The sequence below is a fragment of the Lonchura striata genome, chromosome Z, assembly GCF_046129695.1.
Source record: "Lonchura striata isolate bLonStr1 chromosome Z, bLonStr1.mat, whole genome shotgun sequence".
Lineage (NCBI taxonomy): Eukaryota > Metazoa > Chordata > Aves > Passeriformes > Estrildidae > Lonchura > Lonchura striata.
In genome coordinates, this window is record NC_134642.1 from 12,894,210 (window position 1) to 12,911,450 (window position 17,241).

General features: G+C 33.5%; 1 protein-coding gene across 3 annotated transcripts in view; it reads left to right on the forward strand.

The window, feature by feature from the left end:
* AP3B1 (adaptor related protein complex 3 subunit beta 1) overlaps positions 1-16,799 on the forward strand; it is a 152,557-nt gene extending 135,758 nt beyond the window's left edge. For 2 of the 3 annotated variants that reach the window (XM_021531843.3, XM_021531842.3), the window contains exons 26-27: positions 3,340-3,478; positions 16,046-16,799. In XM_021531843.3, the coding sequence (XP_021387518.2) occupies positions 3,340-3,478; positions 16,046-16,199 (293 nt within the window). In that variant the 3' untranslated portion in view covers positions 16,200-16,799. Of the gene's footprint in view, positions 1-3,339; positions 3,479-16,045 lie in introns of those variants that run through there. The other variant, XM_021531844.3, reaches the window with a different exon arrangement.
* Positions 16,800-17,241: the final 442 nt, after the last annotated feature.

Genomic DNA, 17,241 nt, shown 5'->3' on the forward strand with positions numbered 1-17,241 from the left:
GAATTACTTTGTGTTCTTGTTAAATGAAAAATCTAAATTACAATAATAAATGCAGGGCGATTTAAAAGTTGGTATATGTTATTCTATCTTGTGTTTAACTTCAGTTTGCCTATATTCTCCAAATGAATCTGATTTATATAGCTTGTTTTTCACTTGTCATGCTTTTTCTTTCTTTCTTTCTTTTGTTTTTTTTTTTTTTTTTGGTTGGTATGGGGAGATGCCTGGTTTTATATGCTACCAAAAGAGATAGGTAAAACATAGTGAAGGATTGAGGAGAATATTAGAAATCCACAAAGAGAATGAAAATACATACAGGTTTTAAGGATTTTTACATCTAAATTGCATGTGTTACCTAATAAGAATGCTAAAGAGAAAATAGCTGGTATTATACTGCTATGTAGAAGACAATTCATTGCTATACATCTTTACTCAATTACACTCTGCTGTTTTGCATTGTCTGTTACATTTGTATATGTCCATTTTCTTCCTGATGGCATGAAGAGAGAGGAGCAGACAGGTTATTGAATATTCATGGCTGTGGAGGTTATCTGGTGGTAGTGGCAGAACCTCAAAAGCTGTTTTTGTCCACATGCTGTGCATGATATGCTTAGCTTTGCTGCGCCATCTCCCCTTTCCTTCCCTCCTGAGCTCGGGAATCCTCTGGTGAAGTAATTGCCCAGAGAAGCAGCTGAGTTAGTGGTTGTTGTGATTGACAATTTCGAATGAGTGGATTAAAATTATATTGTTAAACACCCTTTATCTTTTTGCTCAAGTATTTTTTCTGATCCTTCAGGACTCAGAATTTTATACCCTATTTTACATCATATCCCCATGAAAAGTCGAGTTGCCATAGCAGGAATTCTGCATGAATGGAACATTTACTATTGGGAACTCTGTATCCAGATTTCAACTTGTCTGTTGTGTTTAAAATTCAGTAGCAAAACTCTCCTTCCCTCAGTTCAGAATAGGACTAGTCTTCCTGGCTAGCATACTTTGTTACCCATCACTGTAATTTTTCCAAGTTAATTTTCTTTTATTATTTAAAATACATATAGTTATTTCATCATATCAGGTGGCTAACCCAGACTAATTGCTGCTTTATGCTCATGCTAGAATTTTCTTGGATTCTTGTGTTTCAAGCAATATTAAATGTGTCATGTGATTGTTGTACTTGGATATTAATCAGAATATTCATGATGGTGTTTTTAAAATAGACAAAACTACTTCAGGATTTTTTTTTCTTTCAAGATACATGTTTTTAAATAATTTTGTCAACTTATTTTTTGAAATGTATACCTGAATCACATTTAAAAAAAAAATCAAACCAAGACCAAAACACAATCTTGGTTAAGTAAACAGATAGTTTACCTAATTTTATTAAAATTGTATATATAAAATTTGTTTTCCTAACAAGCAAGATGCTAATTCTTTAAATGGTTGGACATTTACTATTTTCTGGCCATTGACTACCCCAAGCAATCATATTTGATGCTCCTTAATTAGAGTACCCTATTTTATTTCCAGGTTCTTTTCCACCTCAGCAATCGAGACAATACATTTGCTTACCACGCTGCTCTCCTAAGTGTTCTTTTGCATGTAAATTAATCTTGATTCAGTTTACACTGTCATGCTGAGTGGTACAAATTGCCTATAACAATAAAACAGCATGAGTTAAAAATAAAGGGGGGTGAAAAAGCAGATTGAATGTGTGCCTTACTTGATAGGATGTTACTTTGCTTTATGCCAATACATTAGTCGACGATAATGAATCTTCTGTTCTGAAAAGCATGGTTTAGTTGATTTTTTTAATTTTACTTCAATGGAGCAGTACCTTGTCTTTTATAGAACAAGTTAGACAAACCATTAATGACAAGAGTGTTAAGGTTAAATATGAAGCAATGCATTCACTTCTCTGAGCGCTATCCGTCTTTCCATTTACAGGAGCTTGACAAAAGTACTGGCTTTGTACAACATTTCCTTTAATTACATGCTGCGGGAAACAGGCTTTTAACATAAACATAGTTGCATTCATTTATTCAGCATTTGCTCTTCAGTAGAGCTTAATGGAGAAGGTTTAAATCCTAAATAAGTACACATATCTCTCAGCAGTGTTATGTCAGTCCCTGTGCTCTCCTTAAAAGCAGTTTTAGTCTGTGTATGTAGTTTGTAAAGCTTTTGCCTAATAGTTAAACAATTTGAAACAGAATGTTCTACTCAAGATAAATCTGATTGTTATAGAAGTTGTATGCCTATTTTTGTTTTCTTTTAAAATATCCTGTTATTTACTCATCAGCTGTTCCATTTTTATTTTCATATTTCTTATTCTGTGACAGCAGCACATTCCGGGGCATTAAAATGCTGGACTTACTGTTGTAATTGTTCTTATTAAGCATCTTCGCACTAGTCTTTCCTCTGGGTTAGAACTGTATGTGCAGCCCTAAAACATTGGCTTTTTGAGACTTTTATGTTGTTTTCATTGTTAGTGCTGCTTCAGATGCTTCATATTTCTGCCTGAAGTACCGTGCTCCTTTGTCTGCATTTTCAGCTTCTGAACATACTGTAAAAAGGCACACACAGTGTTAAGTTGTAGTTACTGTTGTGTTTTAATCAACACGAGCATCCAACAAATCATTCTTCTAAACAATGGATATTGATAGAAAAGCGTGAGTTTTGTTAAAATGTCCTTGAATGTCATAGCCTTCTTTACTTTTTCTTCATCATATGTTTGGATATAATCTTTATATTTCTGTTCCATTTTGTAGTCATATTCAAATAATGTTACTCAAATTGCATATGTTGTTATTTTAGAGATATAGATACTAAATGAATTTACCAGTTTCTAATGTGCTTTCTCTTAAATAACTTTCTCTTAAATAACTAAATTGTACCAATTACTACTATCTGAATTTAAAGATCATTTTTAGCAATTGGAATTATAATTAAATGTATGACTGAAAGATTATAAAGGATCTTTGCATATGTTCTTACCTAAGCTGGACCTTTCCAAATCAGTCTTACTTAACATTTAATTTCTGCATTTGCATTCTTCTTTTAAATTAAGCTTTCTATGAGAAAAAAAACTGCCTTGGTTTCTCAGTTGCATTAGTATCACACATGTCTTTGTTCAGCTATTACTAATTTGTTTCTGATAATAGGTCATTGCAAGTAAGACATTAAAGTAAGGTAATTATGTGAGTTCTTATGAAATTGTTTTCTCAATAAATGATCTAACTTGCAATGCTTTTTTTATTTTTTTGTTTAGATGTCTACTATTTTGGTTTAATGCTTAATAAGCAAGCAAATCTTAGTGTATTCATAATTAAATACTTAATGTTTTAGGAATGCTGACAGGAATGAATGAGACATCTGCTACAATAGCTGTTGCTCCACAGAACTCTACTAGACTTGTAATAATTGAGAGAGTAGTGAAAGCAGCAAACCTGGGTGTAGTCCCTTCTGGTGAAGATAACATACACAGGTAAGATTGTATGCTATTTAAAGTATGACCATATTTTAATATTAATTTGTTGGTTCAAAATTCATCAACATTAGATAATATTAGGGAAAATTTTATTACCTATACCTCTAAGGAAGAAGGTAGCAAATTATATTGAAATATATAATACTAAGCATATAGTAACTTGAGACTAAGAGTACTCTACAGCTTATTATTTGAGTGTTTCTAGAAGTGTCTAGACTTTACTGTACACAGTTACAGGAAATTGTCCATCCCTTGTTTTGTTTCAAAGGGAAGAGCCTTTTATAGCACAGTACTTTCAAGGTTTTTAGGGATTTTTTAACTTTTATCCCATAGTAATTAGCCTGCTCTCGTTTTATCATCTGTGAGGGGCAACTTCTTTTCCTACATTATATTTTTACTTTCCTATATATATGTCTGCAAACAAAAGCACTTATCAGCCAAGAAAGTCATTGGCCCTGTCAAATTTCCAGTTTTTACTTGCAGATTTATCCATTTCACTCCATCCAAATGCTATAATACAGAATGTCAGTGGAATTGATGCAACTGTTGGTTAATGACAGCTTTTAATGTGATTGACTCAAAATATTTAGTCCCGTGAATCTGTATGGTTTCTCACTTGTGGCAGGAACAAACAGATTAACCTGGTCTTGAAATAAGAAAATGAATACATCTCTTTTACCGTCAACTAAAACTGTTCACTAAATTCTGAATTATCTCTAGTTCCCTGAATTTTGCTATTCAATAAAAGCAAAGTATCTTCTTTTAAAGAAAACAACAATGCTTTTCTTTGAAATTTTGCTGACTGAGATGGCTGTTTGAAAGGGTGAGAATGCTGTAGCCTACACAAGATTAATAACCTGATATTGTTGGATGTAGTCTCTTTTGCATTACTGGGCATTTGTATTGCATTGCATTAACATTAACCCAGCTGGATTTTCCTATGTATTTGATACGGTTAATGATAAAATTCTGTTTCACCATAAAAACATGGCACAGCTAGTGCAATTGCACTGAAATGATTGTCACTGTTGACACCTGATCCTCCATGAAAGAGTCCTCATTTGTTGCATCCCTGAGGGATCTGTATAGCCTGTGTTCTCAACATCAATTCAAAGACTAGGTGAGAGTGTCAATCAAGAGAGACTGAAGTGTCTGCTGCCTACAGGTGCTCTCCATCTTTACCCTATCTATCGCATGAGACTTATCGCATAGGCATGGATTGTTTTGTTGACTGAGTCTCAAAAAGGCTCCCTAAAATAATAGCCTAGCTCCTAGCTCAGCCACACGTTTCTTGGTTGTGGATAAGTTACTAATTTGATGGTGTTTTCTTTTGCTCTTTTGGTTTCTTTTAAAGGAAGTTTTCTACAGCAGAGTCTATAGCCAACAATAAATATATCGAAGATGCATTTACTGTTGGGTACACTCCTTCAGAGACAGTGCTTAAAGGCTTGTTTGGGACAAGCTGAAGTGTTCCAAGTGCTTCAGAAAATTCTGCAATCTTCTTTTATTTTTTAGATTTAAAATACAATGTTTTCAGTCTGATACCCTAGTTAGAGAATAGACTATAGAATAATCCATCAAGCAAAACAAATAGTTTATAACAATTTAAGTAGCTTATGAGAAATGCCCAGCAGTTGATAAGCATTTAGAAAACAGTCCTTTGTTTGCTTCACCATAAGTAAATTGACTTCACAGATATGTAGGAATAATTCCTCCTAGATTTTACTGAGCAGGAACATTACCTAATTAATACTGTGATAAACCTGTTACTCTTTGAAACAGTAATGATTCATCATTAAAGTAAATCCTGGATACATATGAATGAATATTTGAGATAGATATTAGATAATTAATTCTTTCCAAATGCTGAAAAAAATTACTTAGATAGTTTATATATATATATATGTATGTGTGTGTATATTATCTACCTATATAGATATATAGTCATAGATATATATAGATAATTATGTATCTAAGGTAAACGTATGTCTGAGTTAAATGAACTCTGTCATGAGAGGAAACAAAAATCAAATCTCCTCTGGCAGAGGTCTCATGGATGCAAGAATTGTGACTTATATTTGACACAAAAATTCAGGATAATAAAGCAAACAGCACCTTTTATCTTGTCTAAACAGTTACAGATTCAATAAAATACATTAAAAGTGAATTTACTAATTTTTTATAGGATTGTCATTTATCTTGTTTTATTGCAAATTATATTGCAGGAAAAAATTATGTCCAAAAACTTTTAGCTCATCATGCTGTTCTGTGAGGACTACTTCAGCTGACTTCTTGGAAGAAGCCTTTTTATACAGAAAAATAAATACTGTTTTTTAACTGGCGTACTGCACTGTGCAGCATAAATTATATTAACCTATCAGTTGGTCATCCCCAACTTGAGTATTACTGCTTAATGATGGCTAATGCCAAAAAATTGTATTGCCTGGTAATGCAATATACTCATTCAAAATGAAATTGTACAGTTTAATACAAGTGCAAGAGTATCTAATGGACATGAACAGGTGTGTTTCATGGTTTCTTTCAGACTAAGCATATTCACATTCATGCTGAAGATGTTGTCATGCTGGTGAAATCCAATTACAAGTCCTTAAATTAATACCCTTATTAGGATTTTATTTTTGCACCAAGTAAAAACACTTAGTGCAAATATAATGAAGATTCGAAAGTAAATACTTGAAATAAATATCAACAGAGTAGTGCACAGTCACCAAAAAAAATGAAATAAGTGAAAACAAATGCCAAATACATTAGCTTATATCTGAGCATATGACAATCTAGCAACACTTTCTTATGTGCATATCTTTTCTCTCTTTACCATGTGGCTACTAAATTTGTGTACTTAATTACAGTGTAATAATTTAACTGTTAAATGAATATGCCACTTTAAACTGTCTTTTCAGACTGGTTTTTATTTTAAATTATAGTTGCAAAAATGTTTAACTCGGTAGCCTATAGATATAGATATAGACATAGATATCAGCAGACAAAGGTGCAGGTTTATATTTATTATCTGAAAAATAAATATGCTGTACTATTTTACTTCCTTTAGAGTAGTTACCTGATTTTCAATGGTTTACAGAGCCTTGTAAGACAACATGAATTTGCGTGTTCTTAATAGGATTTAGCTATTTTATGTATTGATCTTTCTTGCTTTTGCTAATAAGTGGAAACATTATTTCAATTTTAAAAGGCTTCTACTGGAAGCAAGAATATGAAATGCATTTTAAAAGAGATATTTTCTTGAATAGGAAATGTGTTTTCTTAAATACAAAAACTTCTGAAAGAAGAGTCCTTTTTTTTTCCTTAAAATATTTTTTCACAAGACTGATTAGCATAATTGTTGGAATATCAATAGCTTTTATAATGTTCTAAAAACTGTTACTTGATGTTGATAAAGTGATTTCAATGAGTCAGCTAAGGCACCAAGTTTCTTTCTTTTGGTTCAGACCACAACTGAGGACACCATTTGAATATCTGAAGACAAAGACACTGAAAGTATTTGTTCCTGCAGGGAATTAAGTCACTCTGAATAACTACCTTTAGGGAACAAGTACTTTTCAGTTGCAGTATGTCTGCTGTTTCTTGTCAGTGGAGAAAGTCTATTAGGAATTGCTCTATCCTCAAGATAAGAGGGTACATAATTGAGGACATTTATTCCCTCAAAGTGGATTCTTCTATAGAACATCACTTGTGTTCCTGGTCTCTACTTGGGCAGTAACATTCATTGTTTTAGATACAACAACAACAACAAAAAGAGAAATCCAGGCTGATCTATTTCAAAATATGATGAGATGAAGGCATTATTCAAGATTTGCAGTCATATTCTATTTAACTGACACAAGCCTTTTTTACCCAGAAATGCCCTTCATGCTAGTGTTACTTTCAATGTGTTGCTTATTCTTCTCAGATGAATATCCTAAAAGGTCCCCAGGTCTCTTTCTCCTTTATTCATTTTCATCTCCTACAAGTGTAGGTAGTCATCATCTGCTTCACTTTGATTATAGCAAAACATAACAGATGGTGATAGAATGAAAAGGCTAGTTGCAGACTTGAATCTTATAAAGACTTGAATATTCTCATAATCCTCTAGAAAGTATCAAAATATTTTCTGCTGTTACATAAGGCCCTATGCATGAAGGGAAGGTATTTCAGGCTAAATTGGCTTAGGAAAAAAAGTAATGGAAATACACATAGAAGGCTTTTTTTCACACTACCAACAAAAATATTGTGCAAAGCTTTTAAAGTGTTGGCAGCAGCATATAGCAGAAAAATCTGTTGAGAGCAAAGATCACAAACTGGATTTACATCTTCACTCTTATTTTGTTTTATACTTGTGTGCTTCCATTGACATCAGAGTATAATGTGCAATGGGATGGAAAATCAGGCCGTCTTCAGCTACCTACCTCTCTACCTTCTACTTCCCATAGCATTTTCTAAATAGGATGCATCATACTACAGTATATTATTTACTTCAATGACTGAGGCTCTAAAAGTGGTGCAAGATAGATCATCTTTTCCACTTTTTTCATTCTTGAAGACTACCTGTGCATTGCCCAATTAGTCAGTGAGATAAAACTCTGAAGCTAGTACGGTGGATAATGAAGAATGAAGTTTAGTTTATCTCAACTTATTAATAGTCCATTGCACTAGTTTCTTGCTGCTATTGTATTCTGGAAGGAATCCTCAATTGCAAACAGGAAGTAGGAGGATTAGAAAGTGAGTATGGTGTTATATACATATCTCTGTTCTACAGTTAATCAGGATGGCTGTAACCATTGACCTGCAGTCTGAGACACACAACAGCATTCATTTCAGTCCTCAAATTTCACATGGTCAATTCTATAATTTCAACAACCCAATATAGGACAATCTGAGGTTTTGGAGAAAATCAAATCTCTTTCAACAATGAAGCTCTAAAGTGCTTCAGAACAGCCATTTCACATTTTAAGTTAGAGATTTTAATGTCTTTCTCCATTACATCACAAAAAGTGGCGATACTAACAGCCATCTCTTCTTTCTAGACATGACCAAGACTTGCAGAGGAAGGATTCTCATCTCTTTGTGTGGTGTCATACTAGACACCTGAATTAGCAGCAAGCAAACTAAGGTTTAAACAAAGAAGCATGAAACATCAGTTCTGCTCATTGCTGGGGCCGGTCTAACCTAGCTCAAGCACTGTAGTGCATGCAGTGACTGTGCAGTTCTGAGACCTACATTTTTAAAGACACTTCACTGAACCACATAGATATGTAGTTTCTTCAGAGCTTGCTGTCCATAGTATGATATTAGCCTACCCATAACTACCTGATTTCTTGAATAAGCAATTATTGAACAAGATGTAAAATACCATCCACCTGTCTTGTGGAGGCTTGTGTTGCTACCCTTTGGCAAAATCAGAAACATACTGTATAAATCGTTTATTATGACAGTAGACACACTGCAATTGGTGAGATTTTATACTCTGAATAATATGAAAACAACACCAAATACAGAAAGTAGTGTAAAATCTTTAAAAAACAGAAAATACAGAAATCTAAACTGTGTTTCACTAGCGTTTATTTCTCACCCCATGCATCAGATTGACAGTCTGGTTGTATTTACCCCTTTTTATCATTTTGCATCATGTTATGTCCCATTTATAGAATATTGGCAGACTGATTCTCAAAGGAAAAAGGGTTTGGTTTACAGACAATTTTGATTATCAGAGAATGCCAGGTTTAGTAATCAGTTATCCTCCCCGCATCTTTTTAATCCAGCAACACTTAATGTGGAGAGAAAAGGCATGCAATGGCGTGTTTATGTAGGTGTATTTGTACTGAACCAAACTCTATCTAATGGGGTCTACATGGAAAATTTTTCTGTGTATGTCGTCTTGCAATTTGCACTAATTTTGGAAGAATTCAAAGGCAGAAAGTTAGTAATCAGACCCCATCACCTTAACATAACTAACAACCAGATCTGCTGCCAGCATGTGTGCTGGAAAGGAAAATACCCATCTATTGAGGATAAGCATCATATATAAATTTCTGAGAAATATAAATTCTTTATAGTTATTCACTTGAATCCAAGTATATGTTGTCAGTAGCTGATAAACAGATCTATAAATCCACAAAGACTTTTTTAAAGGCCTTTGCTGAGCTGTGTGCAAGCACACCTGTTCTAAGATTTTTTACTAAGTAATTAGACTGTTGGAGAGCTCCAAGGAAGTGAAATCAACCTCTGCTCTTTCACAGTAGCTCCTTTGATGCAGTTACCTAAGACTGTTTTGCTTCTGTAGTTCCTTAGCTGTGGGGCTCAGTCTTCCTTTTCTACTCTTCTAGAAAGCTTCAGTGGGTAGCTGTATAAATAAACTTGTAACAGGCATGCAGCTTTGATTTTGCTTAATAATCTCTCAAGTAGGAATTAATTAGAGACCTAAAATAACCTAGGCAAAATAGCTTCTCTGGTAGTCTTTACCTGTAGGAGACAGAATTTTAAATGGAATAGTATATCCATGTACACAGTTATTTCACCCTTTATTTTAAGCAGGATTTTTAAACTCGTAATGTTTTCTTGCTTTATGATAGAAGTAATTGCAGCTTGCTGTTTAGGGGGGTTTGCTTTTGTTTTCTTTGTTTAAAAAAAAAAAAAAGCCCAGCTAAGCTAACAGGCAGGACTAGAAGTCTTTCTGTTTAGTAACTAGTCTTCGGTTAACTTTTTTATTAATGGAGGAAAACAAAACTGAATTTTTTAAGTATGAAAGTACTTATTCTATAGTTCCTCATATTACTCTTCCTATTACAATTATTCCTTAATCAAGCCTAATCAAATCATAATGTTCTAAAACCTCGAAATTTTCTCTCAGCTGACAAAAGTATCCTGTGTATACTAATACTGTTTTCATGTGTTATCATCATATCAAGATTTTAATTAACGGGTGTAAAATACTTGATCAAGAAAATGCCTTCAATACAGAATCGTTTTAATGTCCTTAACACTGTATATGTATTACTGTATTAAGAAGCTTATATGCAAATTGCAAAATTTTTAAATAACTTTAGGAAATTAAATTTGGTCTTAACATTAAAAGTATATGAGTGAGTCATGTTAGATATGCTGCTGATCAAAACAGATTGTTCTAGCCTGGCTTATTTGCTGTCCACTAGAGGACAGCACTGCTTTTGTATCTGAATGGTATAAAGTGATAAATATGTGCAGCATTTTCTTTGAAAAACAAACAGGAGCCCTTTGAGGCAGTTATTTAAACAGAAAATGCTTAACACTTAAAGAACTAACTGAGCAGAAGACTGTCTTTGATTGTAAAGATCTCTGAGTATTTAATATTTAATATTTTAATATCTTTCTATAAAATAATCTGCTTTCTTGAAATTAAATAATTTTCCTGCAAATTAAAATTTATAGCCTGTTTTAAAAATAGACTGAGTATAATTCTCAAGCATGTATCATATGAAATGTCCAATTCTATAGAAAAAAAAAGGAAGAGTGAAGTATATGAAAAAACAAAATAGATCAAGTATTACAATTAGAATTTTCAAGGTGGGAGGACCAAATATTTTGATTCAGGCTCTTAGCTCATTGAAATTTAGGGGAGGAGATATAAATACCTACATATTAAAATGCTGATATTTTTAAACTAATGATAGATTTGGAAGATGATAAAAAGTTCATGCAGCATCGTTTTGAACATGTGGAGTATGTTTTGGACAGTAAGTTCGTATTACTCACTTGCATTTCGGCATTTTTATTAGAGGTACAGTGTAGCTGCTTACTGGAAACTGACAGACTCAAAATCTATTTGGGCAGTACAAATAAACATGGTAAAAATATGTACATTTGACAGCAATTTATTTTACAATTTTGTTATTTTATACCCCCTGGAAAAATAGATTATGTTGGAAAATAATGACATTGTTTTAATAATTTTAATAATTTTAATAATTAGGTATTTTGAACAATTTGTTCAAAGATAATGTTAAAATTGCATTAAATATGAAGGGGGAAAAAGGTCACATTGTCATAGTATGATTTTTAAGGTAAATAGTAATCAAATTTTATTAGTAGTAACCAATGTTAAAATCACCAGATTAAGTTCCTTCTTTTTGTGGGTATATTTGTGCTTACAGTTTTAGTATTAAGCTCTCTCTATCCCCAGGTCAGAACTAATATCAAAATACTGCCTTTTCACCTTCTAAGGCTTACTCAGAGAATGAATACAAGTAATTTTTTTTTATACAAATAAATACAAGTAGCCAATTTTTAGATGAGTTTTTATTTATAAGGTGAAATCTGTGCATAGCAGAGCAATAGGATGATTCAGAGTACTGAAACTATAAGTGTAAGTATCTTTGTTGTCCAGTTGACATGCTGGAAGCTCCTTTGTAGTTGTTACTATATTTACAAATTGAAGACTAATTCACAGCAGTATTTTTTTTTTTTTGCTTTTGAATATATTCATTGCATAACTTGATTACACATTTGTCAGCTTTGGACTAATTATTTTTCTACAGCTAGGGCAGGGCTTTGCATCTTCTGATTGTCTTCCTTACTAATAGGATTCTGTCTGCTTCAGCAGGCAGCAATTGAAGGCTTCATGTACAAGATTTAAAGAAAGGGCATAGGAAAAAAAAGTTTTAGCCTCCATGGACCGTTGTCACTCTTTGTGGTAAACAGTAGAACAGAAAAAGAGGAAAATTTAGCTTGAATAGGAAAGTCAAAGAGGAAGAAAAGCACTGGACAGGAGAGAGTGTGTTTTAATGCTGTTGAATTATGCGTAACGAACCGGCTCTGCTGTAAATATCCCGATTTGCACTTATTTATACTCTGATAGTGAGTGTTCAGGTGTAAATTTACTTTCTCAAATGCTCAATTTTAAAGGGGAGATTTTAAGTGAGTCTGCTGCTGTATATTCACTGCCACTGAAATTTTCAGTCTTTCCCCAAAAAAGTGCATCTCCTTATAGCAGCTATTTTTTGTCTACAAAGAAAAGAAAAAATTACTTCCAATCTGTATTCAGTCATCATTGCAGTCAGTGTTTGGCAAATGCTGTCACATTGTAGTATCTGATACTCTATGTTTTCTCTTGATATCAACTATATATCAATTTTTTTCTGTATGGTTATCATGAACAAATTTTATTTTCATTGGAAGTCACTGAGACTATGTACTTTATTTTTAACTCCTGAAAGACCAAGTTACTTTCTAAAATTATACAGTACTTTATTGGTGTTGAATTTCATTCTTAGTATATATTTCCTTATCCACTGATGGGTACTATGTTTTTATAAAAATAATATAATAACTTCTCTTTTTTCACATGTCACATATGCTCAGAATATTTAACATTCTTTCTAAAAAAATAAATTTTAAACATCCATAATATGCAAATATTTCTCACATTGTTTTGATCTAATCTGTCTTGATTTTTTTAAATGGCAAAAATATGAACAACTGTAAATGTTCCTGAATATTTTAATGATGGAAAATCAGGTTTAGAATCCATATTATCACAGAATTAAATACTGCATCATAGCAGAAACAGCCATCTTGAAGCTATTAGTAAATATTTGGGTTTGTTTTCTGGATGTATTCTCATTTGCTTTGTTTTTTTGAGTTTGTTTTTGTTGTTTGTTTGGGATTTTTTTATATTTATGGATGGATCCTTCATTGCAACAGAACCATGCTCATAATACATGTCTTATGTTTAGAGCTGTCCACAGGACAAATTCATTCTTTTGGACATCAGTGTACATCCTAGATTTAAATGTATCACATTGCAGTTTTCAAGGATTATTAAAACCAAAGATTTGTTGTTGGTTTATTGTCTTTTTTGGTTTAGTTTGGTTTGGGGATTTTTGTTTGGTTTTAATTCAAATTCTAACCTGCAAAGTGAAAAATTATTACTGACCTCATGGGAAAAATGTAAGTTTCTCATTGTGAGTGAATTCATCACATGTTATTAGTGATGAATTTTTTTCTGCTAAGAGATGTTTGTTGTGGCTTTCTAGGCTTCTCTAGGTATTTAGTGAGCACAACATACCTTTTGGAAAATTCTTGAGGGTTTAAGGGTAAGAGTTAAATGCAGTAGCATGTATTTAGTTGAAAAAACAGTTATTAACTAAATCCTTCAATAACAGTGTATTTAAAACATCTAAAAACTGACATACTGGTTTTGCTGCTAGTGCAAACTGCTTCATCCTGTTATAAATTATTTAGTTTTACAGATTATACAAGTGTTCTTACAACTCTCCTCAGAAACTAGATTATGTTCCCTATTCTAAGGAAGAGACTTTTGTTTCCAAAATTCAAAAGCAGCAGTAAGCCCACTGAGTGTGTCTCTTCTAGACATGCATTTTTAATGGTGAATTAAGTCTTCCTGTTGCAGTCCAATTCTTCCTTCACCAAGCAATTCCAGACCCCCATATCGGTGACCATGGATAGAAGCTGATTAGCTGATGCTAGTTATGCGTATTAACACTGTGTAAAATTACTTGAGTACCAGGCACTTTACATCTTGCAAAACACATGCAAACTCACATTTTATTGATTTTGTGTGGTTTGTTCAGGGCTATGGAAAAGTACTATTGATCCCTTAAGTGATTTTGCAAATTCACATGTAAAAATATCAGCACAAAACTTATCTCTCATGCTTTGGACCACCTTGGCTTTCCCAGAACGCTGACTTTGTATCACTTTCAGCTTTTGATAAAAGAGGGTAAAATCAAGCCTCGGGGCTATGAAGCACAGCAGGAGTGCCAACTAGCAACCTATTTATGTGCATACTCGGAGATAATCTGCTTCTGTGTTGTCCCAAGACACAACTGCTAAGTAAATAAAATGACTAATAAGACTATTGTTTCTATAATTATCCCCCTGTTGAAGTCAACAAGAGAAATAGTCATCTTCTACCTTGAAGCTTAAATAGATGAAATCATTGATATAACTAGCTAAGTAGATAATTTTTGTACTAGTAATATTGTTTTATAACCTTCTATTAAAAAGAGAGGTCTTTGAATGTATCTGTAATCCAGACAAAAGAAATAGATTGACCTGTGAGGGGTGACATTAGAAAAGTGCCCCATGTTTCCTTAATTAGTATAATGTGTTATGAGATTTTGATATGCTTAGTTTAAAAAGGAAAAAAACAGACAGAAATTACTTCTCGTTTAAAATGAACCTGCTTCCTGCTTAAGTGGCTAATATTTTAATTAAGTCTGGAGTGAAGTTTTTTGAGTATCTCCTGATAAACTCCCTCCTTTATGTTGATGGTAATTAAACAGATCCCCAAGGGTTTGGGTAGGCGCTTTGCAAGGCCCATGCTGATTGTCAGACAGGAGACACTGACCAGTTGGTTTGCTCTTGAATAGCCCACAGCGTGCTGTCAGCGCAGCAGTTTGATTTTTCTGTATTGTGAGCTGTTGTCAGGGCTAACTGGGTCCTATTGTGACTGAAGATGTTGCGCAAATTGAGGCAGATGGCTCTGATTCAGACACGTGTCATTCAGAAAGAGTAGGGGAGATTGGCCCTGCAAAGTGGGGTTAGACAGGGTCACAGACCTGCTCTACACTTGTTAGTGTTTTCAAAAGCCCATGTGCAGCAACTTTGTTGTTGAGAAGTAACCAAGAATGGGGGAGAGCATGTTGTGCTCCTTGTGGAAGATGGAAGGATGGACGCTGTTGCCATCCTCTTGCTTCCTGTCTCTTGGGCCTGGCTCTGCACACAGAATGAATTAACAGGATTGACAGAAGTTCATTGTGCCTAAAATGGCTTTTCAGTCAATTGTGGTGCTTAAAAGGCTAGTTTTGCTTTTAATTCCGTGTAATTAGTGGATTCTTCATGTCTTGGAATTTAGTAATGGTGCATTAGTCCTAACTTTTGTCTGTCTGATTGGTTGGTAGTTTTTTATTTCCTATGTAGGATTTTTAATAATTATAAAATGTTTAAAAATATTGGCCACATTTTTATGGTTCTGGAGATAAATTCACAGAACAACTGTCTTGTTGCTACTGTCATTTCAAATGGATTGTTTTGTATATTTATAATTTTGACTGGTTTTACATTGAATTAATTTCTGGAATTACAGGAGGAGACATATTTCAGTAAGTACAACAGTTTAGCTTTTTGTATGTGTTCTACTACAATTAACATAGTTGTATTCTCTTTGGGGCACCAACTAATGAAAATCCTTGGAAAATTCTATACAGCTGTAGTCAGGTTGTCAGTGTGTATGGATATTGTAGATGAACTGAAGAATCAATATTTATATTTACAATTATTTAAATAAGATTTAGTTTGTACTACTAAATACAAAAATTTGTGTAATACTTCTTTGCCCTTATAAAATGTAAAAATATTTACATAAATAATGTTTGAAGAATTTATGTGAGGTTTTATGGTTTATCCCCTGAAATGCATTAATGAATTTAGAAGTATTTTATTAAATTTGGGCTCAATTAAATCTTGCAGAAAAAAACATTAACAGTCTTTGACCTTAAGATCCTCAGTGATTTTTCTCTTTTCTTTTTTTATTTTTCCTTTTCCTTCTAGGTTTGCAGCTAAGACTATGCACAGTGGGTCACTGATGCTAGTCACAGTGGAGCTGAAGGAGAGCTCTACAGCACAGCTCATCATAAACACTGAGAAAACTGTGATTGGTTCTGTTCTGCTGCGGGAGCTGAAGCCTGTCCTGTCCCAGGGGTAACCTGCTTACATCTGGACTTCAGAATCTGGCACACAACAAAAGTGCCTGGCATCCACTACTGCTGCCTTTCATTTATAATAATAGCCCTTCCATCTGGCAGTGGGGAAAGAATACACTCTTGACATTCTTGTCTTCTGCTTTAGAATGCTAGTGCATATCTATCATGTATGCAAGTCCTTTCCTTTTTTTCTGCTTGCTAACCAAAGAACATATATTTTACTGTCAGTTATCTGCGCTTTTAAATATATTTCCCATTTGTTCTACCCTAGTCCTTCCTTCTCTCTTCCCTTCCCCCACTACCTTCCTTCCCCATCAGTTTCCACTCCCCTCCATAGTGGACAAATACTAGGTAATAAAGTTCAAGGGAAATCACACTGCTTGAAAACTGAGTTCAAATGATAGGTGGGTTCCAGCAGCACACACAACAAGTATGTGGTTCAGAGAGAATTTTGATGTGTGAAAATACAGTAAGTACAACAAAATAGTTTTATAGAAATGCTTGTAAACCTGAAGTCATCTACTGAGAACATTGTTTCTACCTATTGTCATTTTCCCAAATATTTTGTTAAGATGCTAATAAAGTAGTGGCTATGAACAGAGGCTCCCTCTTTCTTGTTTTGGTAGAAAATTGGTAACAGACATGCTGGTATTGTCTATACTTGGTTAACTAAAGTAAATACAAATGAGGTGGGCACTATACACATATCAGCAAATTGTTCTTGCAACAGTAGCCAGTGTTTGTGCTCCTATAATTGTCTGCTATACGGTTACATTTTTATTAATAAACAAAGCCAGCAGCTGCCTATTTTCAAATTGGCCTGCTCATAAAATACTGATTGAATTGTTCAAATGTGTATTAAATGAAATACTGATTGTTAGACTGTTGCGGCAAATACTGTCATCTAACTTAATGAATAGTTCAGCTTTATTTCAACTTTCTTTTTTAAACTAGACTAAAACATTTCCCAACTTTGTATAAACGAGGGCTTGAGGCAGAGAGAAATTCATAGCCATATCAACTGAACTAAGCTGGGGAAGACCA